This window comes from Cebus imitator, unplaced genomic scaffold, assembly GCF_001604975.1.
Source record: "Cebus imitator isolate Cc_AM_T3 unplaced genomic scaffold, Cebus_imitator-1.0 Scaffold417, whole genome shotgun sequence".
Classification (NCBI taxonomy): domain Eukaryota; kingdom Metazoa; phylum Chordata; class Mammalia; order Primates; family Cebidae; genus Cebus; species Cebus imitator.
The window spans coordinates 934,549-950,858 of NW_016107732.1; the positions used below are offsets into that span (position 1 = coordinate 934,549).

Sequence of the window (16,310 nt, forward strand, 5' to 3'; positions counted from 1 at the left end):
AAAAAAAAAAAAAAAAAAAAAAAAAAAAAAAAAAAAAAAAAAAAAAAAAAAAAGAATAACACCATCAGAGATAACGATGGGACAAAATTATGTGGTAGACCATACTTGAGGGAGCTTGTGAGAGCCTGTTGAGGGCCAGTTTTCCAAAAAATCTTTTGTTACACAACAGATTCAGATGCAACAGTGATCTGGTTTTTCTTACAGGTCCATGTCCACATGCAGGGACAGGAAGCTCTGTTTTCTGAGAATATGCCCTTAAAAGATGTCATTGTTCACCTCACAAAACAAATGTCTGCCAAAACGCCAAGAGAAGCAAACATGGAGACACACTTCCAGACTTCCCAAGATACTTCCTTGGAAACAGGACAAGGTAAGTTAGGTGAATCTGCACAACTGAGGAATGTTCTATGCAGATTCCTTCTTGAGTACAACTTCAGTGAGTGTCTATTTTCACAGGATATGAAGATGAACAAGATGGCAGCAACAGTTCTCTGAAAACTACTCAAGTAAACAAAAATATTACTAATCAAGGCAATCAAATAGCTTCCCTAATCATTATCCAGGAAGAGAATAGTCCTAGGCCTGAAGAGGGAGGTGTTTCTTGTGCAAACCCACAGAACTCAAGAGGAGGAGAGCAAGGCACTGCTAGATCCCAGGAAGGGTCCATAAACGGAATCTCTTTTCAAGGTGTCCCTATGGAGATGGGACCAGGGTTTATCTCACAGCCAGAGCAGTCCTCCCCTGAGTATGCCCCTACCCACCAAAGCAATGAGGGAAACTACGCACGTGAGGTACATCAGGAAGGAGCCCATGGAGTTCGAAAATCATACAAATGTGAGGAATGCCCCAAGGTCTTTAGGTATCTCTCTCACTTACTAGCACACCAGAGAAGACACAGGAATGAGAGACCATTTGTTTGTCCTAAGTGTCAAAAAGGCTTCTTCCAGACATCAGACCTACGCGTGCATCAGATAATTCACACAGGAAAGAAGCCTTTCACATGCAGCATGTGTGAAAAGTCCTTCAGCCACAAAACCAACTTGCAGTCTCATGAGAGAATCCACACAGGAGAAAAGCCCTATACATGTCCCTTTTGTAAGACGAGCTACCGCCAGTCATCCACGTACCACCGCCATATGAGGACTCATAAGAAAATTATCCTGCCAAGTGTTCCCTCCACACCAAAAGCTTCCTAAGCTGCTGGTCGGTTGTAATGTGTATAAATACATATGCAAGTATGTATATTTCTGTAGAATATAAGATATGATTTCCTGATTATGCTTTCAATTTTTTGTCTTCATTAAAATGTAAGGCTAAGCAGAGCATGGAATTTATCAGTTTTGTTCACTAAAGTATTCCAAGTGGTTGGGAAAGTGGAACACTTCCAATAACCAATAAATTTCTGTTGAATAAATTAATGAATCCGTAATGTTGATATCCTTTTTTAAAAAAAGAGATGGGGCCAGCCGCAGTGGCTCACGCCTGTTAATCCCAGCACTTTGGGAGGCCAAGGCGGGGAGATCACCTAAGGGCAGGAATTTGAGACCAGCCTGGCGAGCATGGTGAAACCCTGTCTCCACTAAAAATACAAAACTCAGCAAGGTGTGATGGCACAGGACACTCTTGTAATCCCAGCTACTCGGGAGGGTGAGGCAGGAGAACTGGATGAACCAGGAGGCAGAGATTGCAGTAAGCCAAGATAGCACCATTGCACTCCAGCCTGGGCAACAAGAGCGAAACTCTCTCTCAAAACATAAAAATAAAATAAATGAATAAATAAAAAGAGATGGCCAGGCACGGTGGCTCACTCCTGTAATCCCACCACTTTGGGACGCCAAGGTGGGTGGATCACCTGAGGTCGGGAGTTCGAGACCAGCCTAACCAACATAAAGGAAGGAAGACTCCCATCTCTCTCTTTTTTTTTTTAATCTAATGGATCTCTGACACACCAGCTGCCAGTCTGACTGGGTGTTTTACGGGTCCTGCAAATAAACAATAATCCTCTGGACTCCACCCAACGCCGCACATCAGTGATTATATCCCTCCTCCTTCAGTGATTACAGCCAGACTTCACTGATGCCCAAGACCTCCCGCTGCAGGCTCTTCGGTTAAAGTCCCTGGATGAAAATGTTGGAACAAAGGCTTCTAGGACTTGTAGTCCATTACGCAGCGCGCATTGCTCTCTGGTAGCTGAAGTAGGTGGCGAGTTCTGCGCAGGTGCATATGCGTTCGCCTGATAAGCCGGATCGTGGAGACAAAGTGGGTGAAAGTGAGTCCCCCGACAGGCAGACGAGGGAAACTGGGCTGTAAACTGAGGCGGCAGGTCCGAGCGGAACGCGGTGACCCAGAGCCGCGGTCTCCCGAAACGTCCCTCCGGAGCCAGGCGTTCCAGCGGCCTCTAGCAGTTGCTGTCGTCGCCATCCAGCCGCGTTGCCTTCTGGGATCTAGTGTCGGTCGGCACTGCGCAGACTCCTGGACTCCCACACGGCACTTTCTTCCAGCTCAACTGCTGTGGGGCTTCGGACGTCGTTCCCGGAGTGTTGTGTACAGTATTTGGTTTCCGCTCTTAAGCTAGGGAAGACAAGGCCTCCGTACCGGGGGAAGCAAAAAGATCATCGTACTTACCATTACAATTGCCATCCTTTATTCCACGTGAGGCTGGCTTAACCTTTGCAGTAGACAGCCATGTTTCTCTTTAGGAGATTATTTTATATTTCAAGAAGAGTGAACATTAAACTATTGAATCTTGATTATATTCAGGAGTGACATATCCCTTTTTTTTTTTTTTTTTGGAGGCAGGGCAAAAGATCACAGAGCCTCAGGCCTCCCAAAGTGCTGGGATTACACTCATGCGCCACCGCACTTGTCTTTTTTTTTTTTTTTTTTTTTACGGGGCCACCCCAGAGGCAGTGTGCCTATAGGAGCAACCATTATACTTATTTTTTAATTTTACCAATCCCAGGTGGGAGGGGGATGAGGGCTGAAAAATTATTACCTGTTGGGTACAATGTTAACTATTCAGATGATGCGTACACTAAACGCCCAGACTTCCATCTCTACATAGTATATGCATGTTAAAAAGTCTGCGCTTGCCGGGCGCGGTGGCTCAAGCCTGTAATCCCAGCACTTTGGGAGGCCGAGGCGGGTGGATCACGAGGTCAAGAGATCGAGACCATCCTGGTCAAAATGGTGAAACCCCGTCTCTACTAAAAATACAAAAATTAGCTGGGCGTGGTGGCGCATGCCTGTAATCCCAGCTACTCAGGAGGCTGAGGCAAGAGAACCGCTTGAGGCCGGGCGCGGTGGCTCACACCTGTAATCCCAAAACTTTGGGTGACTTAGGTGGGCGGATCACGTGAGGTCAGGAGTTCAAGACCAGCCTGACCAGCATGGCGAAACCCCAATCTCAACTAAAAATACAAAACCTACCCGGGTGTGGTGGCGCATGCCTGTAATCCCAGCTACTCCGAGACTGAGGCAGGAGAATCGCTTGAATCTGGAGACGGAGGTTGCAGTGAGCCGAGATCGCACCACTGCACTCCAGTCTGGGCAACAGAGCTAGACTCCGTCTAAAAAAAATTAAAATGTCTGTAAAAATAAAATAAAGTTGCCAACAAAAAAATATTTTATTAATTCCTCCCTTAGAAGTTACAATAAACTTCAGGTGTAGTTAAAAGAAAAAAAATAAAAAGTTAACAATAAACATCTTCAAAAAAAAAAAAGTCAAAATAGTGGATATACTCGGAAGAGCTCTGTGGAGTTTAGGAAACTACATTACCCAGAGCGGAGATCGCTAAATGGCGGCGAAGTTGAACCAATGAGAGACCAGGATAGGCGCACTTCCGCGCATGCGCAGGACGACGGGGCGGTACTTCCTGCGTTCTCCTCGCGGTGGTTATTTTGGCTTCTCTCCTGTCTGTCCATCCCAACAGAACCTCCGCAGCTGGGGTCGCGACTGAGACACTGTACAGAGAAGGCGCCAAAGTGGGTCTGAGGCTCCTCGACGCCACCCGGGGTGAGCTGTGCCAGGCCCGGGATAGGGACCTCTGTGTTCGAATGCCTGCCCCGGTCGCCCGCCGCTCCTCGCCTAGTCCACCGAGTTCAATGGCGGCATTCGCGCTGAGGGACCCGGCTCGGGTGAGTGCTGCGTCTTTGGGTCTCGCCTGCCCTCTGCCAACACAAGCCCGAAGACCCAACGAGGGGCGTCTGCTCACAGCCCTGCAGCCTAGGCCGCAGTGCCTGTGAAAGGAAGGCGCTTGTGGGTGGGGCCCGTTTATGACGCCCAGTGTGTAGGGAAACGTGACGGGCAAGGGCACTGGCACGTGCAGAGCTTGGGGTTGCTGCTAAGCTAGGGGGATTCAGGAGCCTGGGACCCATCTCGTTTCTGCAGGAACATGGAGTGAGACAGAATTGCACCTAAGGAATTTGACCGTTCTGAGGAAACTGGCAGCCTTGAACATTTGTGAACAGATAGGGACACTGGGCTAGGATTTCCTAAAGCTTTCCAAACGTTGCTCAAGGGAAGAACAGGCTGAAGAGTGGTGATAGTAGTTAGACATAGGAAGATTGAGTTCTTGTCCAAGCTCACACAGCTGGTAAAGTCAGCACTGAGGACTGAGGTGCAGAGATAGTGCAGCCAGCCCAGGCCACCTGGCTCCAAAAGTGGCTTTTTCCACTGAGCCTGTGGAACCTAGTGGTGGTTCCTGACTCTCGTGGCTTTTCTGTTTCTGTAGATTCCCATAACTGTAGAATCGCTTATGGAGCCTAACTGGGGAGTGGTGTGTGTGACTGGTCCTGAATTCACCCATTACAGTCTCTGAACAAGTGGTGCTCTTGATCTGCTCTCCCACCACCCTTTTAGTAGACTTGATCCTGGATCTGCTTTCCCGCCACTCTTTTAGTAGCCTTGGGTCCTGGTACGTTGAGCAGATACAAGCCCAGAGTCCTAAGTCCAGGTCAGATTATACTAAGTTGTTGGCAGCTGGAGATGTAGAAGGTTGTCCAAGCCATAATTATCAGTATACGCAAAGATTTGGAGAGGAGTCTGAGATGGTTCAGGAACCGACAATTCTTTTCTTCTCATGAGATCAGGGAACAGAGGGGTAGAAGTCAGACCTGGAATAGTTCCCTGAGAAATTGAGTATCTATTCGTTACTTAACAGTAACAATAGGAGGTTTGGAGTGGAACAGGGAGGTGATCTGGCTTAGGTCTTTTAGGCTCCCGGTGGCTGAAGCATGGGAAACCGACCGATCTGGGGTAGTACTGAATTGTGTTTCAATTTGCCAACCACTCTCTGGGCCCGATGTGCTGAGTAACCAGTGGGGAGACCAAGGAGATGCTCATGGTGTGAGGCAGGGAGTAAGCTGTGGCGGAGTGTCACTCCCACACTATGAGGTGTGGTAGAGTGATGTGCACCTGGAGACAAGAATGTGAAGTGGCGGCCCCTTGGTGTTCAGGATACAAGGGTGAAGTTTGACCCTAGATTTTTGGTTGTGTTTGGGAGCCATGGTCTGCAGTGTTCCAGGAGAGTTTCCATACAAGAGAGTGTGTGGATCCTTGCATGGCAGGCTCAGAGCTTAGATATTTGACGAACTGCCTGTTATTGGTATGGGAGAACAAAATGACGAATGGGACCATGAGGAGAGAGGGGGCATCAGTGTCAGCAGGCCCTGTTTTATTATTTCATATGAGAAGATGTAGAGGAAGATCAACAGGGGTAGATGCAGCGGGGATGAATTTGGGATCCTAGGAAGATCCCAAATTAAGAACTCTATTATGAGTTCTTCATAATAGAATGAACTCATAGTGAAAAAGTTGTGTGACCTTTGAAGTTGTGGCTATGGGAATGCAGCTGTGTGAGACAGGTGTGGTTCAAAGAGTGACGTGCATGAGAAGAGAGAGAATAAACAGGGCTTTGTGGGTGAACTGGAGTCATAGGGGTAAAGGGTGAGTCATAGGGGTAAAAGGTGACCTAGTAGATCTTATCTTTCCTGTCTGTAAGGCCACTTCTCTAACTGGTGTTTATGAGTAAAAAGAGGTATACTGTACCTGCCAGGCCTAGAGCTTAGATAGCATCTATCTGTTCACATGCCTATTGTTGCTATTCAAGGACTTGGTCTCAGTGGAACTGTGGGGAGAGAGTAGGCATTGGTGGCACCATGGCTGGTTATCTCCTCCGAAGTGGGTAATAGGGTGACCCCAGGATGGATGTTGGGGGCGAGAGGATAATGAACTCCAAGTCTGATCGTGGATTGAACTATTCCTGCTATGACAGGGTATGACCTTTGAGGATGTGGCCATTTATTTCTCCCAAGAAGAGTGGGAGCTCCTTGATGAAGCTCAGAGGTTCCTGTACTGTGATGTGATGCTGGAGAACTTTGCACATGTAACCTCCCTGGGTAAGGTCTTAGCATCCCTCCCAGTGTTCTGAGTGGTCTCTGCCTTAGTTTTTGACCCCAGAGTTACTTCTGTCTCAGGAGTCTTGCTGTCAGCCTAGTAGATCTTATCTTTCCTGTCTTCTCCCTGTCAGGTTGACCGTGTACAGATTCATGGTACCTTGTGGCCCATGGTACCTTCTGACCTTTTCCTCTAGCTGCCATTTTCTTATGTACACCTATATGAGCAATTGCAGGCATTGTCATGGTTACTCCTTACATGAACTATGGAGCTCTTTGACAAGACCCTCCTTTGAGTGTTTTTTGTTTGTTTTGTGAGTGCTGGTTACTCCCCTGTCCTCTCTTTCCTAGAGACTTAAATTATTCATGTGTTATGTGGTAACACGGTGAGGGCTGCAGGGAGTGCCCTAGTTGCTTCACACAGTGAACAAGGCAAGATGGTCTCAGAGGAGGCCTGGCCTTGGTGAGTGACAGCTGTGGAAGGGCATGACATCATAGTTGTGTTAGAATCATATCAGGAACCTGCAATGTGCCCAGCAGCATTTTGGTGCAAGTGCCACTAGCCATACCTCGTTTCTACTTTTACTTCCCTATACTTATTACTGTGCTGAACTGTCATTTAATCGTCACTTCCAGCGTTTGGCTACCTCAACCCTCGTGGTCTCAGTGTGTCACTTGTTCTTCTCCATAGCTCACTTTTTTCAGTGTTCTTTAGTCTTGACTCACTGTATTATGAGGTATGCACACAGCCTCAAATAGTCCTCTTTGATCACCAGCTACCCGGCTTCAATTGGATTTACCTAGGACTGGACAACAGCAGCCTACTGCGCAGCGCAAACATGACTAGCAAAGTCCTTCTGAGGGCTTTGGCTGAGAGTGAGTTGGAGACCCTCCTCCTCCTCCTCCTTCTGTGCTGTACCTGATTCTTATGTCCTTTGTGTGATGAAATGACATCTCCTCTGTAATCTCCAAAAGCTCAGTACTTCAAAGCAGACTATTCCTCCCCAGTTCCCTTGTTCTCAGAACAGTTCCATGCACTCAGTTCTTGTGTTTCACACCTTTTGTGATATATCTTTCCACTTTCATGGAAGTCGCCATGCATTTCATCAGTATTTCTCTGCTTTCAGGTTATTGCCATGGGACAGAGAATGAGGCGATAGCTTCTGAGCAGAGTGTATCTGTAGGAGGAAAGTTACAGGTCAGGACTTCTCAGGGGGATACACCCACCCAGAAAACTCACCTCAGTGAGGTTAAGATGTGTGTCCCAGTCTTGAAAGACATTTTGCCTGAGGCTGAGCACCAAACCACATCCCCTGTGCAAAAGTCGTACTTGGGTGGCACAAGTGTGAGAGGCTTCTGTTTCAGTGCTGACCTTCACCGGCACCAAAAGCATAACAATGAAGAAGAACCCTGGAAAAGGAGTATGGATGGGGCTACATTTGTGACAGGCTGCAGATTCCATGTGTTGAATTATTTTACCTGTGGGGAGGACTTCCCAGCCTCCATGGACCTACTCCAACACCAAGCCACTCCTAGAGGTGAGGAGCCACAAAGTAGCAGCAGCAAGCATATACAGGCATTTTATGGGGCAAAAAATTGTTACAAGTGGGATGAATGCAAAAAAGCTTCAAGCCACAAACACACACTTGTTCAGCCTCAGAGTGTCTGCTCTGAAGAAGGGCTTTATGAGTGTAGTCAATGTGAGAAAGCTTTCACCTGCAAGAACACACTTGTTCAGCACCAGCAAATTCACACTGGACCAAAGACATTTGAGTGTAGTGAATGTGGAGAATCCTTTAGCAAAAAGTGCCACCTAAACTTACCTAAGATAGTTTACACTGGAGAAGGGCCTGATGAATGCAGTGATCATGGGAAAGGCTTTATCCATAAATCTGAATTCATTCACCACCAGAGACGTCACACCAGAGGAGTGCGTTATGAGTGTGGTGAATGTAGGAAAACCTTTAGCTACAAATCTAACCTCATTGAACACCAGAGAGTTCACACTGGAGAAAGGCCTTATAAATGTGGTGAGTGCGAGAAATCCTTTAGACAAAGCTCTAACCTTTTCCGACACCAGAGAGTTCACTCTGGAGAAAGGCCTTATCAGTGCTGTGAATGTGGGAAATCCTTTAGACAAATATTCAATCTCATTCGACACAGAAGAGTTCACACTGGAGAAATGCCTTATCGGTGCAGTGATTGTGGGAAAGCTTTTAGCTGCAAATCAGAACTCATTCAACACCAGAGAATTCACAGTGGAGAAAGACCTTATGAGTGCGGCGAATGTGGGAAATCCTTTAGGCAATTCTCTAACCTTATTCGACACCGCAGCATTCACACTGGTGATAGGCCTTATGAGTGCAGTGAATGTGAGAAGTCATTCAGCCGCAAATTTATTCTGATTCAACACCAAAGAGTTCACACTGGAGAAAAGCCTTATGAATGCAATGAATGTGGAAAATCTTTTACCCGCAAATCTGACCTCATTCAACACAGGAGAATTCATACTGGCACAAGACCTTATGAGTGCAGCGAATGTGGCAAATCTTTCAGACAGCGCTCTGGCCTCATTCAGCACCGAAGACTTCATACTGGTGAAAGGCCTTATGAGTGTAGTGAATGTGGAAAGTCCTTTAGCCAAAGTGCTAGCCTCATTCAACACCAGAGAGTTCACACTGGAGAAAGACCTTATGAATGTAGTGAATGTGGGAAATCCTTTAGCCAGAGCTCTACCCTCATTCAGCACCAGAGAGGTCACACTGGAGAAAGACCTTATGAGTGCAGTGAATGTGGGAAACTCTTTACCCACAAATCTAACCTTATTCAACACCAAAGAGTTCACTGGAGAAAGGCCTTATGAATGCAGTGAATGTGGGAAATCTAACCTCATTTAGCTGAGGAAAGTTCACACTGAAGAAAAGCCTTAAATGTGAAGGGAATGTGCTGTTTCTTTATTTGGTATAATAGCACTGGAGGAGACTGTGGGAGCCATCTTCCTAAATTTAAACTTTCAGCATCTACAATGGGGGATTCTATGTAAGCTTCAGGTATGTGGGAAGCTTTGAGGAGGTTCATTGTAATTTGTAATCTGTGCAGGTCCATAGCCTGATTTATGTCACTGCCCATTTCTGAGGCTGAAGCCATTTTACCTCTACCACCTGGCAGGTATACACAATGTGCATGAGTCACTTCCCCACAGTGCTCAGAGAAATAAACCTCTGTATTCTCCCATTTGCTTGGGGAAATTATTAATAGCCCAAGGATGCAGGAGGTACTCATGTCCTTTCTCTGACTTTAGAGTATAGACCTGTCCCATTTGTGGTCCAGAGGAGTCAATCTGAGTTACACTGTCAGCTTTCTAAGAAGGATTACTTTTTTTGGAGACATTGTTGGTCTCACATGATGCTTGTAATGAATTTTTCCAGATTCTGATTCACCAGCTTGGAAACTGCTTGGTGCACATTGCTCTGATTTGTGATCTTTTTATAAAGGTTTTAAAAAGGCTGGGCACCGTGGCTTAGTCCTGTAATCCCAGCACTTTGGGAGGCAGTGGCAGGCAGATCAGCTGAGTCCAGGTCAGCAGCCTGACCAACGTGTTGAAACCCATCTCTACTGAAAATACAGAAGTAGCCCGGCATGGTAGAAGGCGCCTTTAATCCTAGCTACTTGGGAGGCTGAGGCAGGAGAATCACTTGCACCCAGGAGGCAGAAGTTGTAGTGAGCCGAGATCGCACCATTGCCCGGCAGCCTGGGTGACAAGAGCGAAACTGTCTTAAAACAAAGATTTTTAAAAATTTATGCACCTTTAATCTTGGGGTTTCTATTCATTGTATACAATGATTTATAAGCAGAATAGTGATATGAGCATGAAGGGGTGGACAGATTTTGTGGAGATCTCAAATTTTCTGTGCTCATAAGGAACAATGTGATGGCAGAAGCAGGTTTTTGTCCTGTATTGATGTAATTGGCCTGCTGCCCAAGGCCTCAAAGTAAAGACTGCCAGGCTTTGTGTTCCTGTATTGTGATCTGTTGCCATTTTTGTGAGGTCAGAGGCCACCATGAAAAGGAGGCAGTTGGTCAAAACTCACGTGCTGATCAGTAGTGGGATCGCGCCTGTGAATAGCCACTGAGTCCAGCCTTAGCAACATACTGAGATGCCATCTCAAAAAGAAAAAAAAGAAAAAAGAAGAGGCAGTTGTGACAATGTGCAGTGCTTCCGTGAACGTAAATTTTGTTCAGTTGTTCACAAGAAATACCACATAATTCTTAGCACCATTGAGGGGAATCTGTTTCCCAGGTCCTGCAAAGGAGCCATGTGCCATGATGTGTAAGTCAGTGTAGGCTGATTCCATTTGTTTTCAGACTATAGGTGTAGAGGTGAAGTTCCAGGCACAACTGTAATTGGGACCAAAACTCTAGGCAAATGGGGAGTAGAGAAGACTGCAGTAAATTAGATGGAATGAACTTCTAAAAGTTCATCTACAAATTTTCCAGTGAATATGGCTGTGTGGGATCAGTGAGTACAGAAATTCTCAGGATCTTTGTAACCATTTCTTATGGCTGAGATCAGTGTCAGAAAAGAGTCCATAAAGGTTTTGTGGCTCCTTATATCCTCTATGGGCTGTTCATCTCAAGGCCATTGCTATGCACGCAGGAGATTAAGAATAGAGAGAAGTTGAGAGAGAATTCTGCAATTTAGGAATGTGGCTTTTGTGACTCAGCCAGTGTTTTCCTATTAATTCAGGTGGCAACAGTCTTCATTGCTTGCCAAAATTTTCTGCCCCTGAGGCAGGGTTGCCTCTCTCAGGGCATAAGGAGAGAGAGAGATGGTAGAGTCCGTATCAGGTTACCAACCTGACTTTCAAAAAAAAGAAGTGGAACATCTAGGCTCTTAATTTTGAACCACTTTTTAAAGCTTTATGAAGGTCTAATTTGTATAATTGACATGCAACAAAGTATCCATATCCAAAATGCACAGTTTGGTAAAGCCATGAAACCATCATCACAACCATGAAAATGAATTTATCTGTCACCCATATATTTTTTGTATCCTTTTATAATCTCTTTCTGCCTTCTCCAGCTTTTCATGGATCAACTGATTTCCTTTACAGTAAATTAGTTTGCATTTTCTGGAATTTTAAATTTTATATATATACATACACACACACACGGACTTTTTTTTCTTACTGATTTTCTTCATGCTGTATAAGTATTTTGAGATTCAGCAATGATGAATATTTGTGTTGCTGAGTCTCATGCTGTTCTGTGGATAAGTCATTGTTTATTCATGTGTTTAGGGACATTTATGTTATTTATAGATTTTTGTATATTACAAATAAAGCTGCTGTAACTACATGCGTTCGGTTCTTTATGTGGACCTGTTTTATTTTCCTTATGTTAATAACTCAAACTGTAATGTGTAAGTTACAATGTAGGTGAATGTCTGACATTTTAAGAAATGCCAAACTGATCTAAACGGATGTTTCCTATTGTATTCCCACCAAGGGTGTATGAGAATTCCAGTTCTTCTACATCCCTGCCAGAGCTTCATATGGCCAATCTTTTTTATTTTAGCTCTTTTAATATATGAGTTGTGGTTTGTTTAGAAAGAAAGGCTTAAAAATATATATATATATGAATAGTGGTATCTCACTGTGGTTTTCATTGCATTACCCTAAAACTTCATGATGTTAAGCATTTTTTAATGTTTTTATTTGCCACCTGTGTACCTTTGGTAAAATATCTGTTCATATGTTTTCTCTGCTTTTTTTAAGATGAGTTTATATTTAAAAAAAATTAAAACACAGTGCCAAATAGCTATCTTTAGTAATAAAGACATGTTGGAATTTTCCTCATTATTCTATGATACAATTTCTTTGTTGTGTTTAACAATTCTTTTTCTATCGGAGGAAATTTTTTCCTTTTTTTTTTTTTTTTGAGACTGGGTCTCACTGTTGCCCAGACAGAGTGCTGTGGTACCATCATGGCTCACTACAGCTTCAACATCCCAGGCTCAGGGGATTCTACTGCCTCAGCCTCCCAAGTAGCTGGGACTACAGGTGTGTGGCTAACTTTGCCTGGCTAATTTTTTGTTTTTGTAGAGATGGGGTTTTGCCATTTTGCCCAGGTTGGTCTTAAACTCCTGGACTCGAGATCCTCCTGCGTTGGTCTCCGGAAGTGCTGGGATTACAGATATGAGCCACCATGCTTGGTCCTCAATTTCATTCTCATTTTTTCATTATTTATTTTGAGACAGAGTCTTGCTCTGTTGCCCAGTCTGGAGAGCAATGGCGCAATCTCGGCTCACAGCAACCTCTGCCTCCCAGGTTCAAGCAATTCTCATGCCTCAGCCTCCCAAGTAGCTGGGACTGCAGGTGTGCACCACCACACCCAACTCATTTTGTATTTTTAGTACAGACAGGGTTTTGCTATGTTGGCCAGGCTGGTCTGGAATGCCTTGTCCACCAAAAGTGTTGGGATTACAGGTGTGAACTACCATGCCTCACCCAAATTTTTAATTTTTTAAATTATTATTATACTCCTGGGATATATATGCAGAACGTGTTACATAGGTATACACATGCCATGATGGTTTGCTGCATCCATCCCCCATCGTCTACATTAGATATTTCTCCTAATGCTATCCCTTCCCATATCCCTACCCCCTGCTGTCCTGCCTCTGGCCCCCCGACCCCCTGACAGGCCTCAGTGTGAGATGTTCCCCTCCCTGTGTCCATGTGTTCTAATGAAAGCACATGGTTTAATACCTACTTATGAGTGAGAACATGCTGTGTTTGGTTTTCCGTTCTGGTGTCAGTTTGCTGAGAATTTCCAGCTTTACCCGTATTCCTTCAAAGGACATGAACTCATCCTTTTTGATGGCTGTATAGTGTTCCATGGTGTATATGTGCCACATTTTCTTTTTATCCAGTCTGTCTTTGATGGGCATTTGGGTTGGTTCCAAGTCTTTGCTGTTGTAAACAGTGCTGCAGTAAACATATGTGTGCATGTGTCTTTATAATAGAATGATTTATAATCCTTCGGGTATATACCCAGTAATGGGATTGCTAGGTCAAATGGTATTTCTATTTTTACATCCTTGAGGAATCGCCACACTGTCTTCCACAATGGTTGAACTAATTTACACTCCCACCAACAGTGTAAAATAATTCCTATTTCTCCACATCCTCTCCAGCATCTGTTGTCTCCTGATTTTTTTTTTTTTTTTTTTTTTTCTGAGGCGGAGTTTCACTCATGTTACCCAGGCTGGAGTGCAATGGTGCGATCTCGGCTCACCGCAACCTCCGCCTCCTGGGTTCAGGCAATTCTGCCTCAGCCTCCTGAGTAGCTGGGATTACAGGCACGCGCCACCATGCCCAGCTAATTTTTTGTATTTTTAGTAGAGACGGGGTTTCACCGTGTTGACCAGGATGGTCTCGATCTCTTGACCTCGTGATCTACCCACCTCGGCCTCCCAAAGTGCTGGGATTACAGGCATGAGCCACCGCGCCCGGCCCGTCTCCTGATTTTTTTAATGATCGGCATTCTAACTGGTGTGAGATGGTATCTCAATGTGGTTTTGATTTGCATTTCTCTAATGAGCGTGATGATGAGCTCATTTTCATGTTTGTTGACTGCATAAATGCCTTCTTTTGAAAAATGACTTTTTATGTCCTTCACCCACTTTTTGATGGGATTGTTTTTTTCTTGTAAATTTGTTTAAGTTCTTTGTAGATTCTGGATATTAGCCCTTTGTCAGATGGGTAGATTGCAAAAATTTTTTCCCATTCTGTTGGTTGCTGGTTCACTCTAATTATAGTTTCTTTTGCCTAGGTTTTCTTCTAGGGTTTTTATGGTGTTAGGTCTTATGTTTAAATCTTTAGCTTGGGGGAGGGGGTAGCGTTACTAGTTAGTAATTTTCTTTTAAAAATTCCTCACCACCTATTTCAGATTTTCACATTTCACATTTTCGTGTGTGTGTGTGTGTGTGTGTGTGTGTGTGTGTGTAGACAGGGTCTCCTAGGCTAGTTTCTAACTCTGTATACTAGATATTGATGAAACGAGTAATTAAGATCTGTTCCAAATGGACAGGTTTATGGTGGTGACAAACCGGGAAACACAATGTGTCTTTTGCTATCACAACATGGGCAGCCTGGAAATAAACATTACAGGTATTGTATGTGCTGGCTGTGAGACAGGTGTGTAGTGGTGACAGCACACCCTAGCAACATACACATACATCTGTGGCATACACTGACAGATGTAGGAAGCTGACACTCCCCAGTACAGTCTGGAGCCATACATGTAAGCCACATCCACAACAGAAAACATGTATGAGAAACATGAAACACACAGGCATGTGCAAAACACGCAAGGGACCTGTGAGACAGGATGGAGATACTGAAACACCATAGCAGTCTCCACAGAGACTTGTGGGACAGACATGTGATAGGAACACCCAAAAATCTGATGTGTGGGCCACAAACACAATTGCACTATCTCTGTGTGCCAATTGTGATGCGGCAGGCACAACCTGAGGTGATAATATTACTACCTACACCCATCACTGCATACTACATGATGTACTGGTGAGAGTCAGATCAGAGAACTGGTTCATAACACCAGCACAACCTGGAAATGTACATGTGTGAGCAGGTTTGATCTAGGCAGGAGAAGAGGATGTTTATGGGCTTTATAGAAGGGCTCAGCCCAGATTCAGCCAGTTTCAGAAGTAGCTGGTCAACTGCAGGTGGGAGAAGGAACACTCTTGGGACTTAGTACTCATTGTCAGTCATTGATTTTACACAGGGGTGGGGAGGAGCAGCTGAGACTAAGGACACCTTCTAGAGGGATGGGTGGGGAAAGCCATGGGTACAGAGACATGGTGATGATCATATTGGACATTCTCAACTCTTCATCTTCCCTCCAGTGTCTGTAATAGTGACTGATAACTGAGTGACAGTTCAGTGTGGTGTGGAGGAAGCATCCTCTGGTGGTGTTTAGATGCCAGAAATGAATGAATTGGACCCTAGGAATAAATCATTGCATGTGGTTTTGACAGAGTGATGTGGTGGAGTGCCACCAGTTACCCTGTTGGAGGTGTTCAGGCAGTGGCAATGGTGACCATGCGAAGCAGGTTTATGGGGAAGGACTTGAGGCCCCAGGTAACAATGTCCCAGTGTAGTTACTTATGTTCTGGGCTTAGCAGACTGGGCAGAGAGGAATCTGCCTAGAGTCTCCTTCATTTCCAGTCAGGGGAATAAAGGGAACAAGGGAAGCCACCCAGTTCAGTGTAGACCTCAGCTGCTTATGTGAGAAACACTCACCCATCCAAACCCAAAGAATAGACTTAGAGGCGTGAATAGTGAAAGTGAGACTTTCAGTAACAGTCTTGCAAGATTGGGTGTCTGGCAGGCAGTTACAACATCTGGGGCAGTTATAACATCTGGGGCAGTTAACAACAGGTAATTTATCTCCTCGCTTGCAAGTCCCTGTCCCTCCCCCCGGAGTTCCTCCTTGGTCAAGTACTACGGGGTTACAATCTTCCCAGATGTCACCTAAGTTTCATTATCTCACTTAAAAGGTTAAATGCCAATCCCCTTCCCTGCTTAAGTTTTGATTTCCCAATAACAAAACTTTCTTCCTTTTTATGGGCTGACCCCTCATCTACATTCTGTGCTCATCATGACCTAGGTGCATGAGCCATGCAGTTTGTTACATTTGCAGGCTGGCTGCCAGTACTTAGATTTATCAGGCTTTAAAAATGGGCTATTTAGCCGGGCGCTGTGGCTCACGCCTGTAATCTCAGCTCTTAGGGAGGCAGAGGCGGGAGGATAGCTTGAGCCCAGGAGTTCGAGACCTGCCTGGGCAATATAGCGAGACCCTGTTTTCCACAAAAAGGAAAAAAACAA

General features: G+C 45.0%; 3 protein-coding genes across 3 annotated transcripts in view; 2 read left to right on the top strand and 1 right to left on the bottom strand.

Annotated features, from left to right (window-relative positions):
* Positions 1 to 1,425, top strand: part of ZSCAN4 (zinc finger and SCAN domain containing 4) — a 13,761-nt gene extending 12,336 nt beyond the window's left edge. Inside the window, exons 3-4 of the mRNA XM_017509535.2 lie at positions 205 to 370; positions 457 to 1,425. Coding sequence (XP_017365024.1) covers positions 205 to 370; positions 457 to 1,196 — 906 coding nt within the window. The 3' untranslated portion in view covers positions 1,197 to 1,425. The remainder of the gene's footprint in view (positions 1 to 204; positions 371 to 456) is intronic.
* A 2,415-nt stretch (positions 1,426 to 3,840) lies between these two features.
* On the top strand, positions 3,841 to 12,335 carry LOC108289912 (zinc finger protein 551). Its single transcript, XM_017509528.2, has 3 exons — positions 3,841 to 4,137; positions 6,276 to 6,399; positions 7,524 to 12,335. The coding sequence occupies exons 1-3, from the start codon at positions 4,057 to 4,059 to the stop codon at positions 9,257 to 9,259; spliced, it is 1,941 nt and encodes a 646-aa protein (XP_017365017.1). The 5' UTR covers positions 3,841 to 4,056; the 3' UTR covers positions 9,260 to 12,335.
* ZNF154 (zinc finger protein 154) overlaps positions 5,654 to 16,310 on the bottom strand; it is a 37,986-nt gene continuing 27,329 nt past the window's right edge. The window contains exon 5 of the mRNA XM_037731702.1: positions 5,654 to 7,574. The gene's annotated coding sequence lies outside the window, so the exon portion shown is untranslated. The remainder of the gene's footprint in view (positions 7,575 to 16,310) is intronic.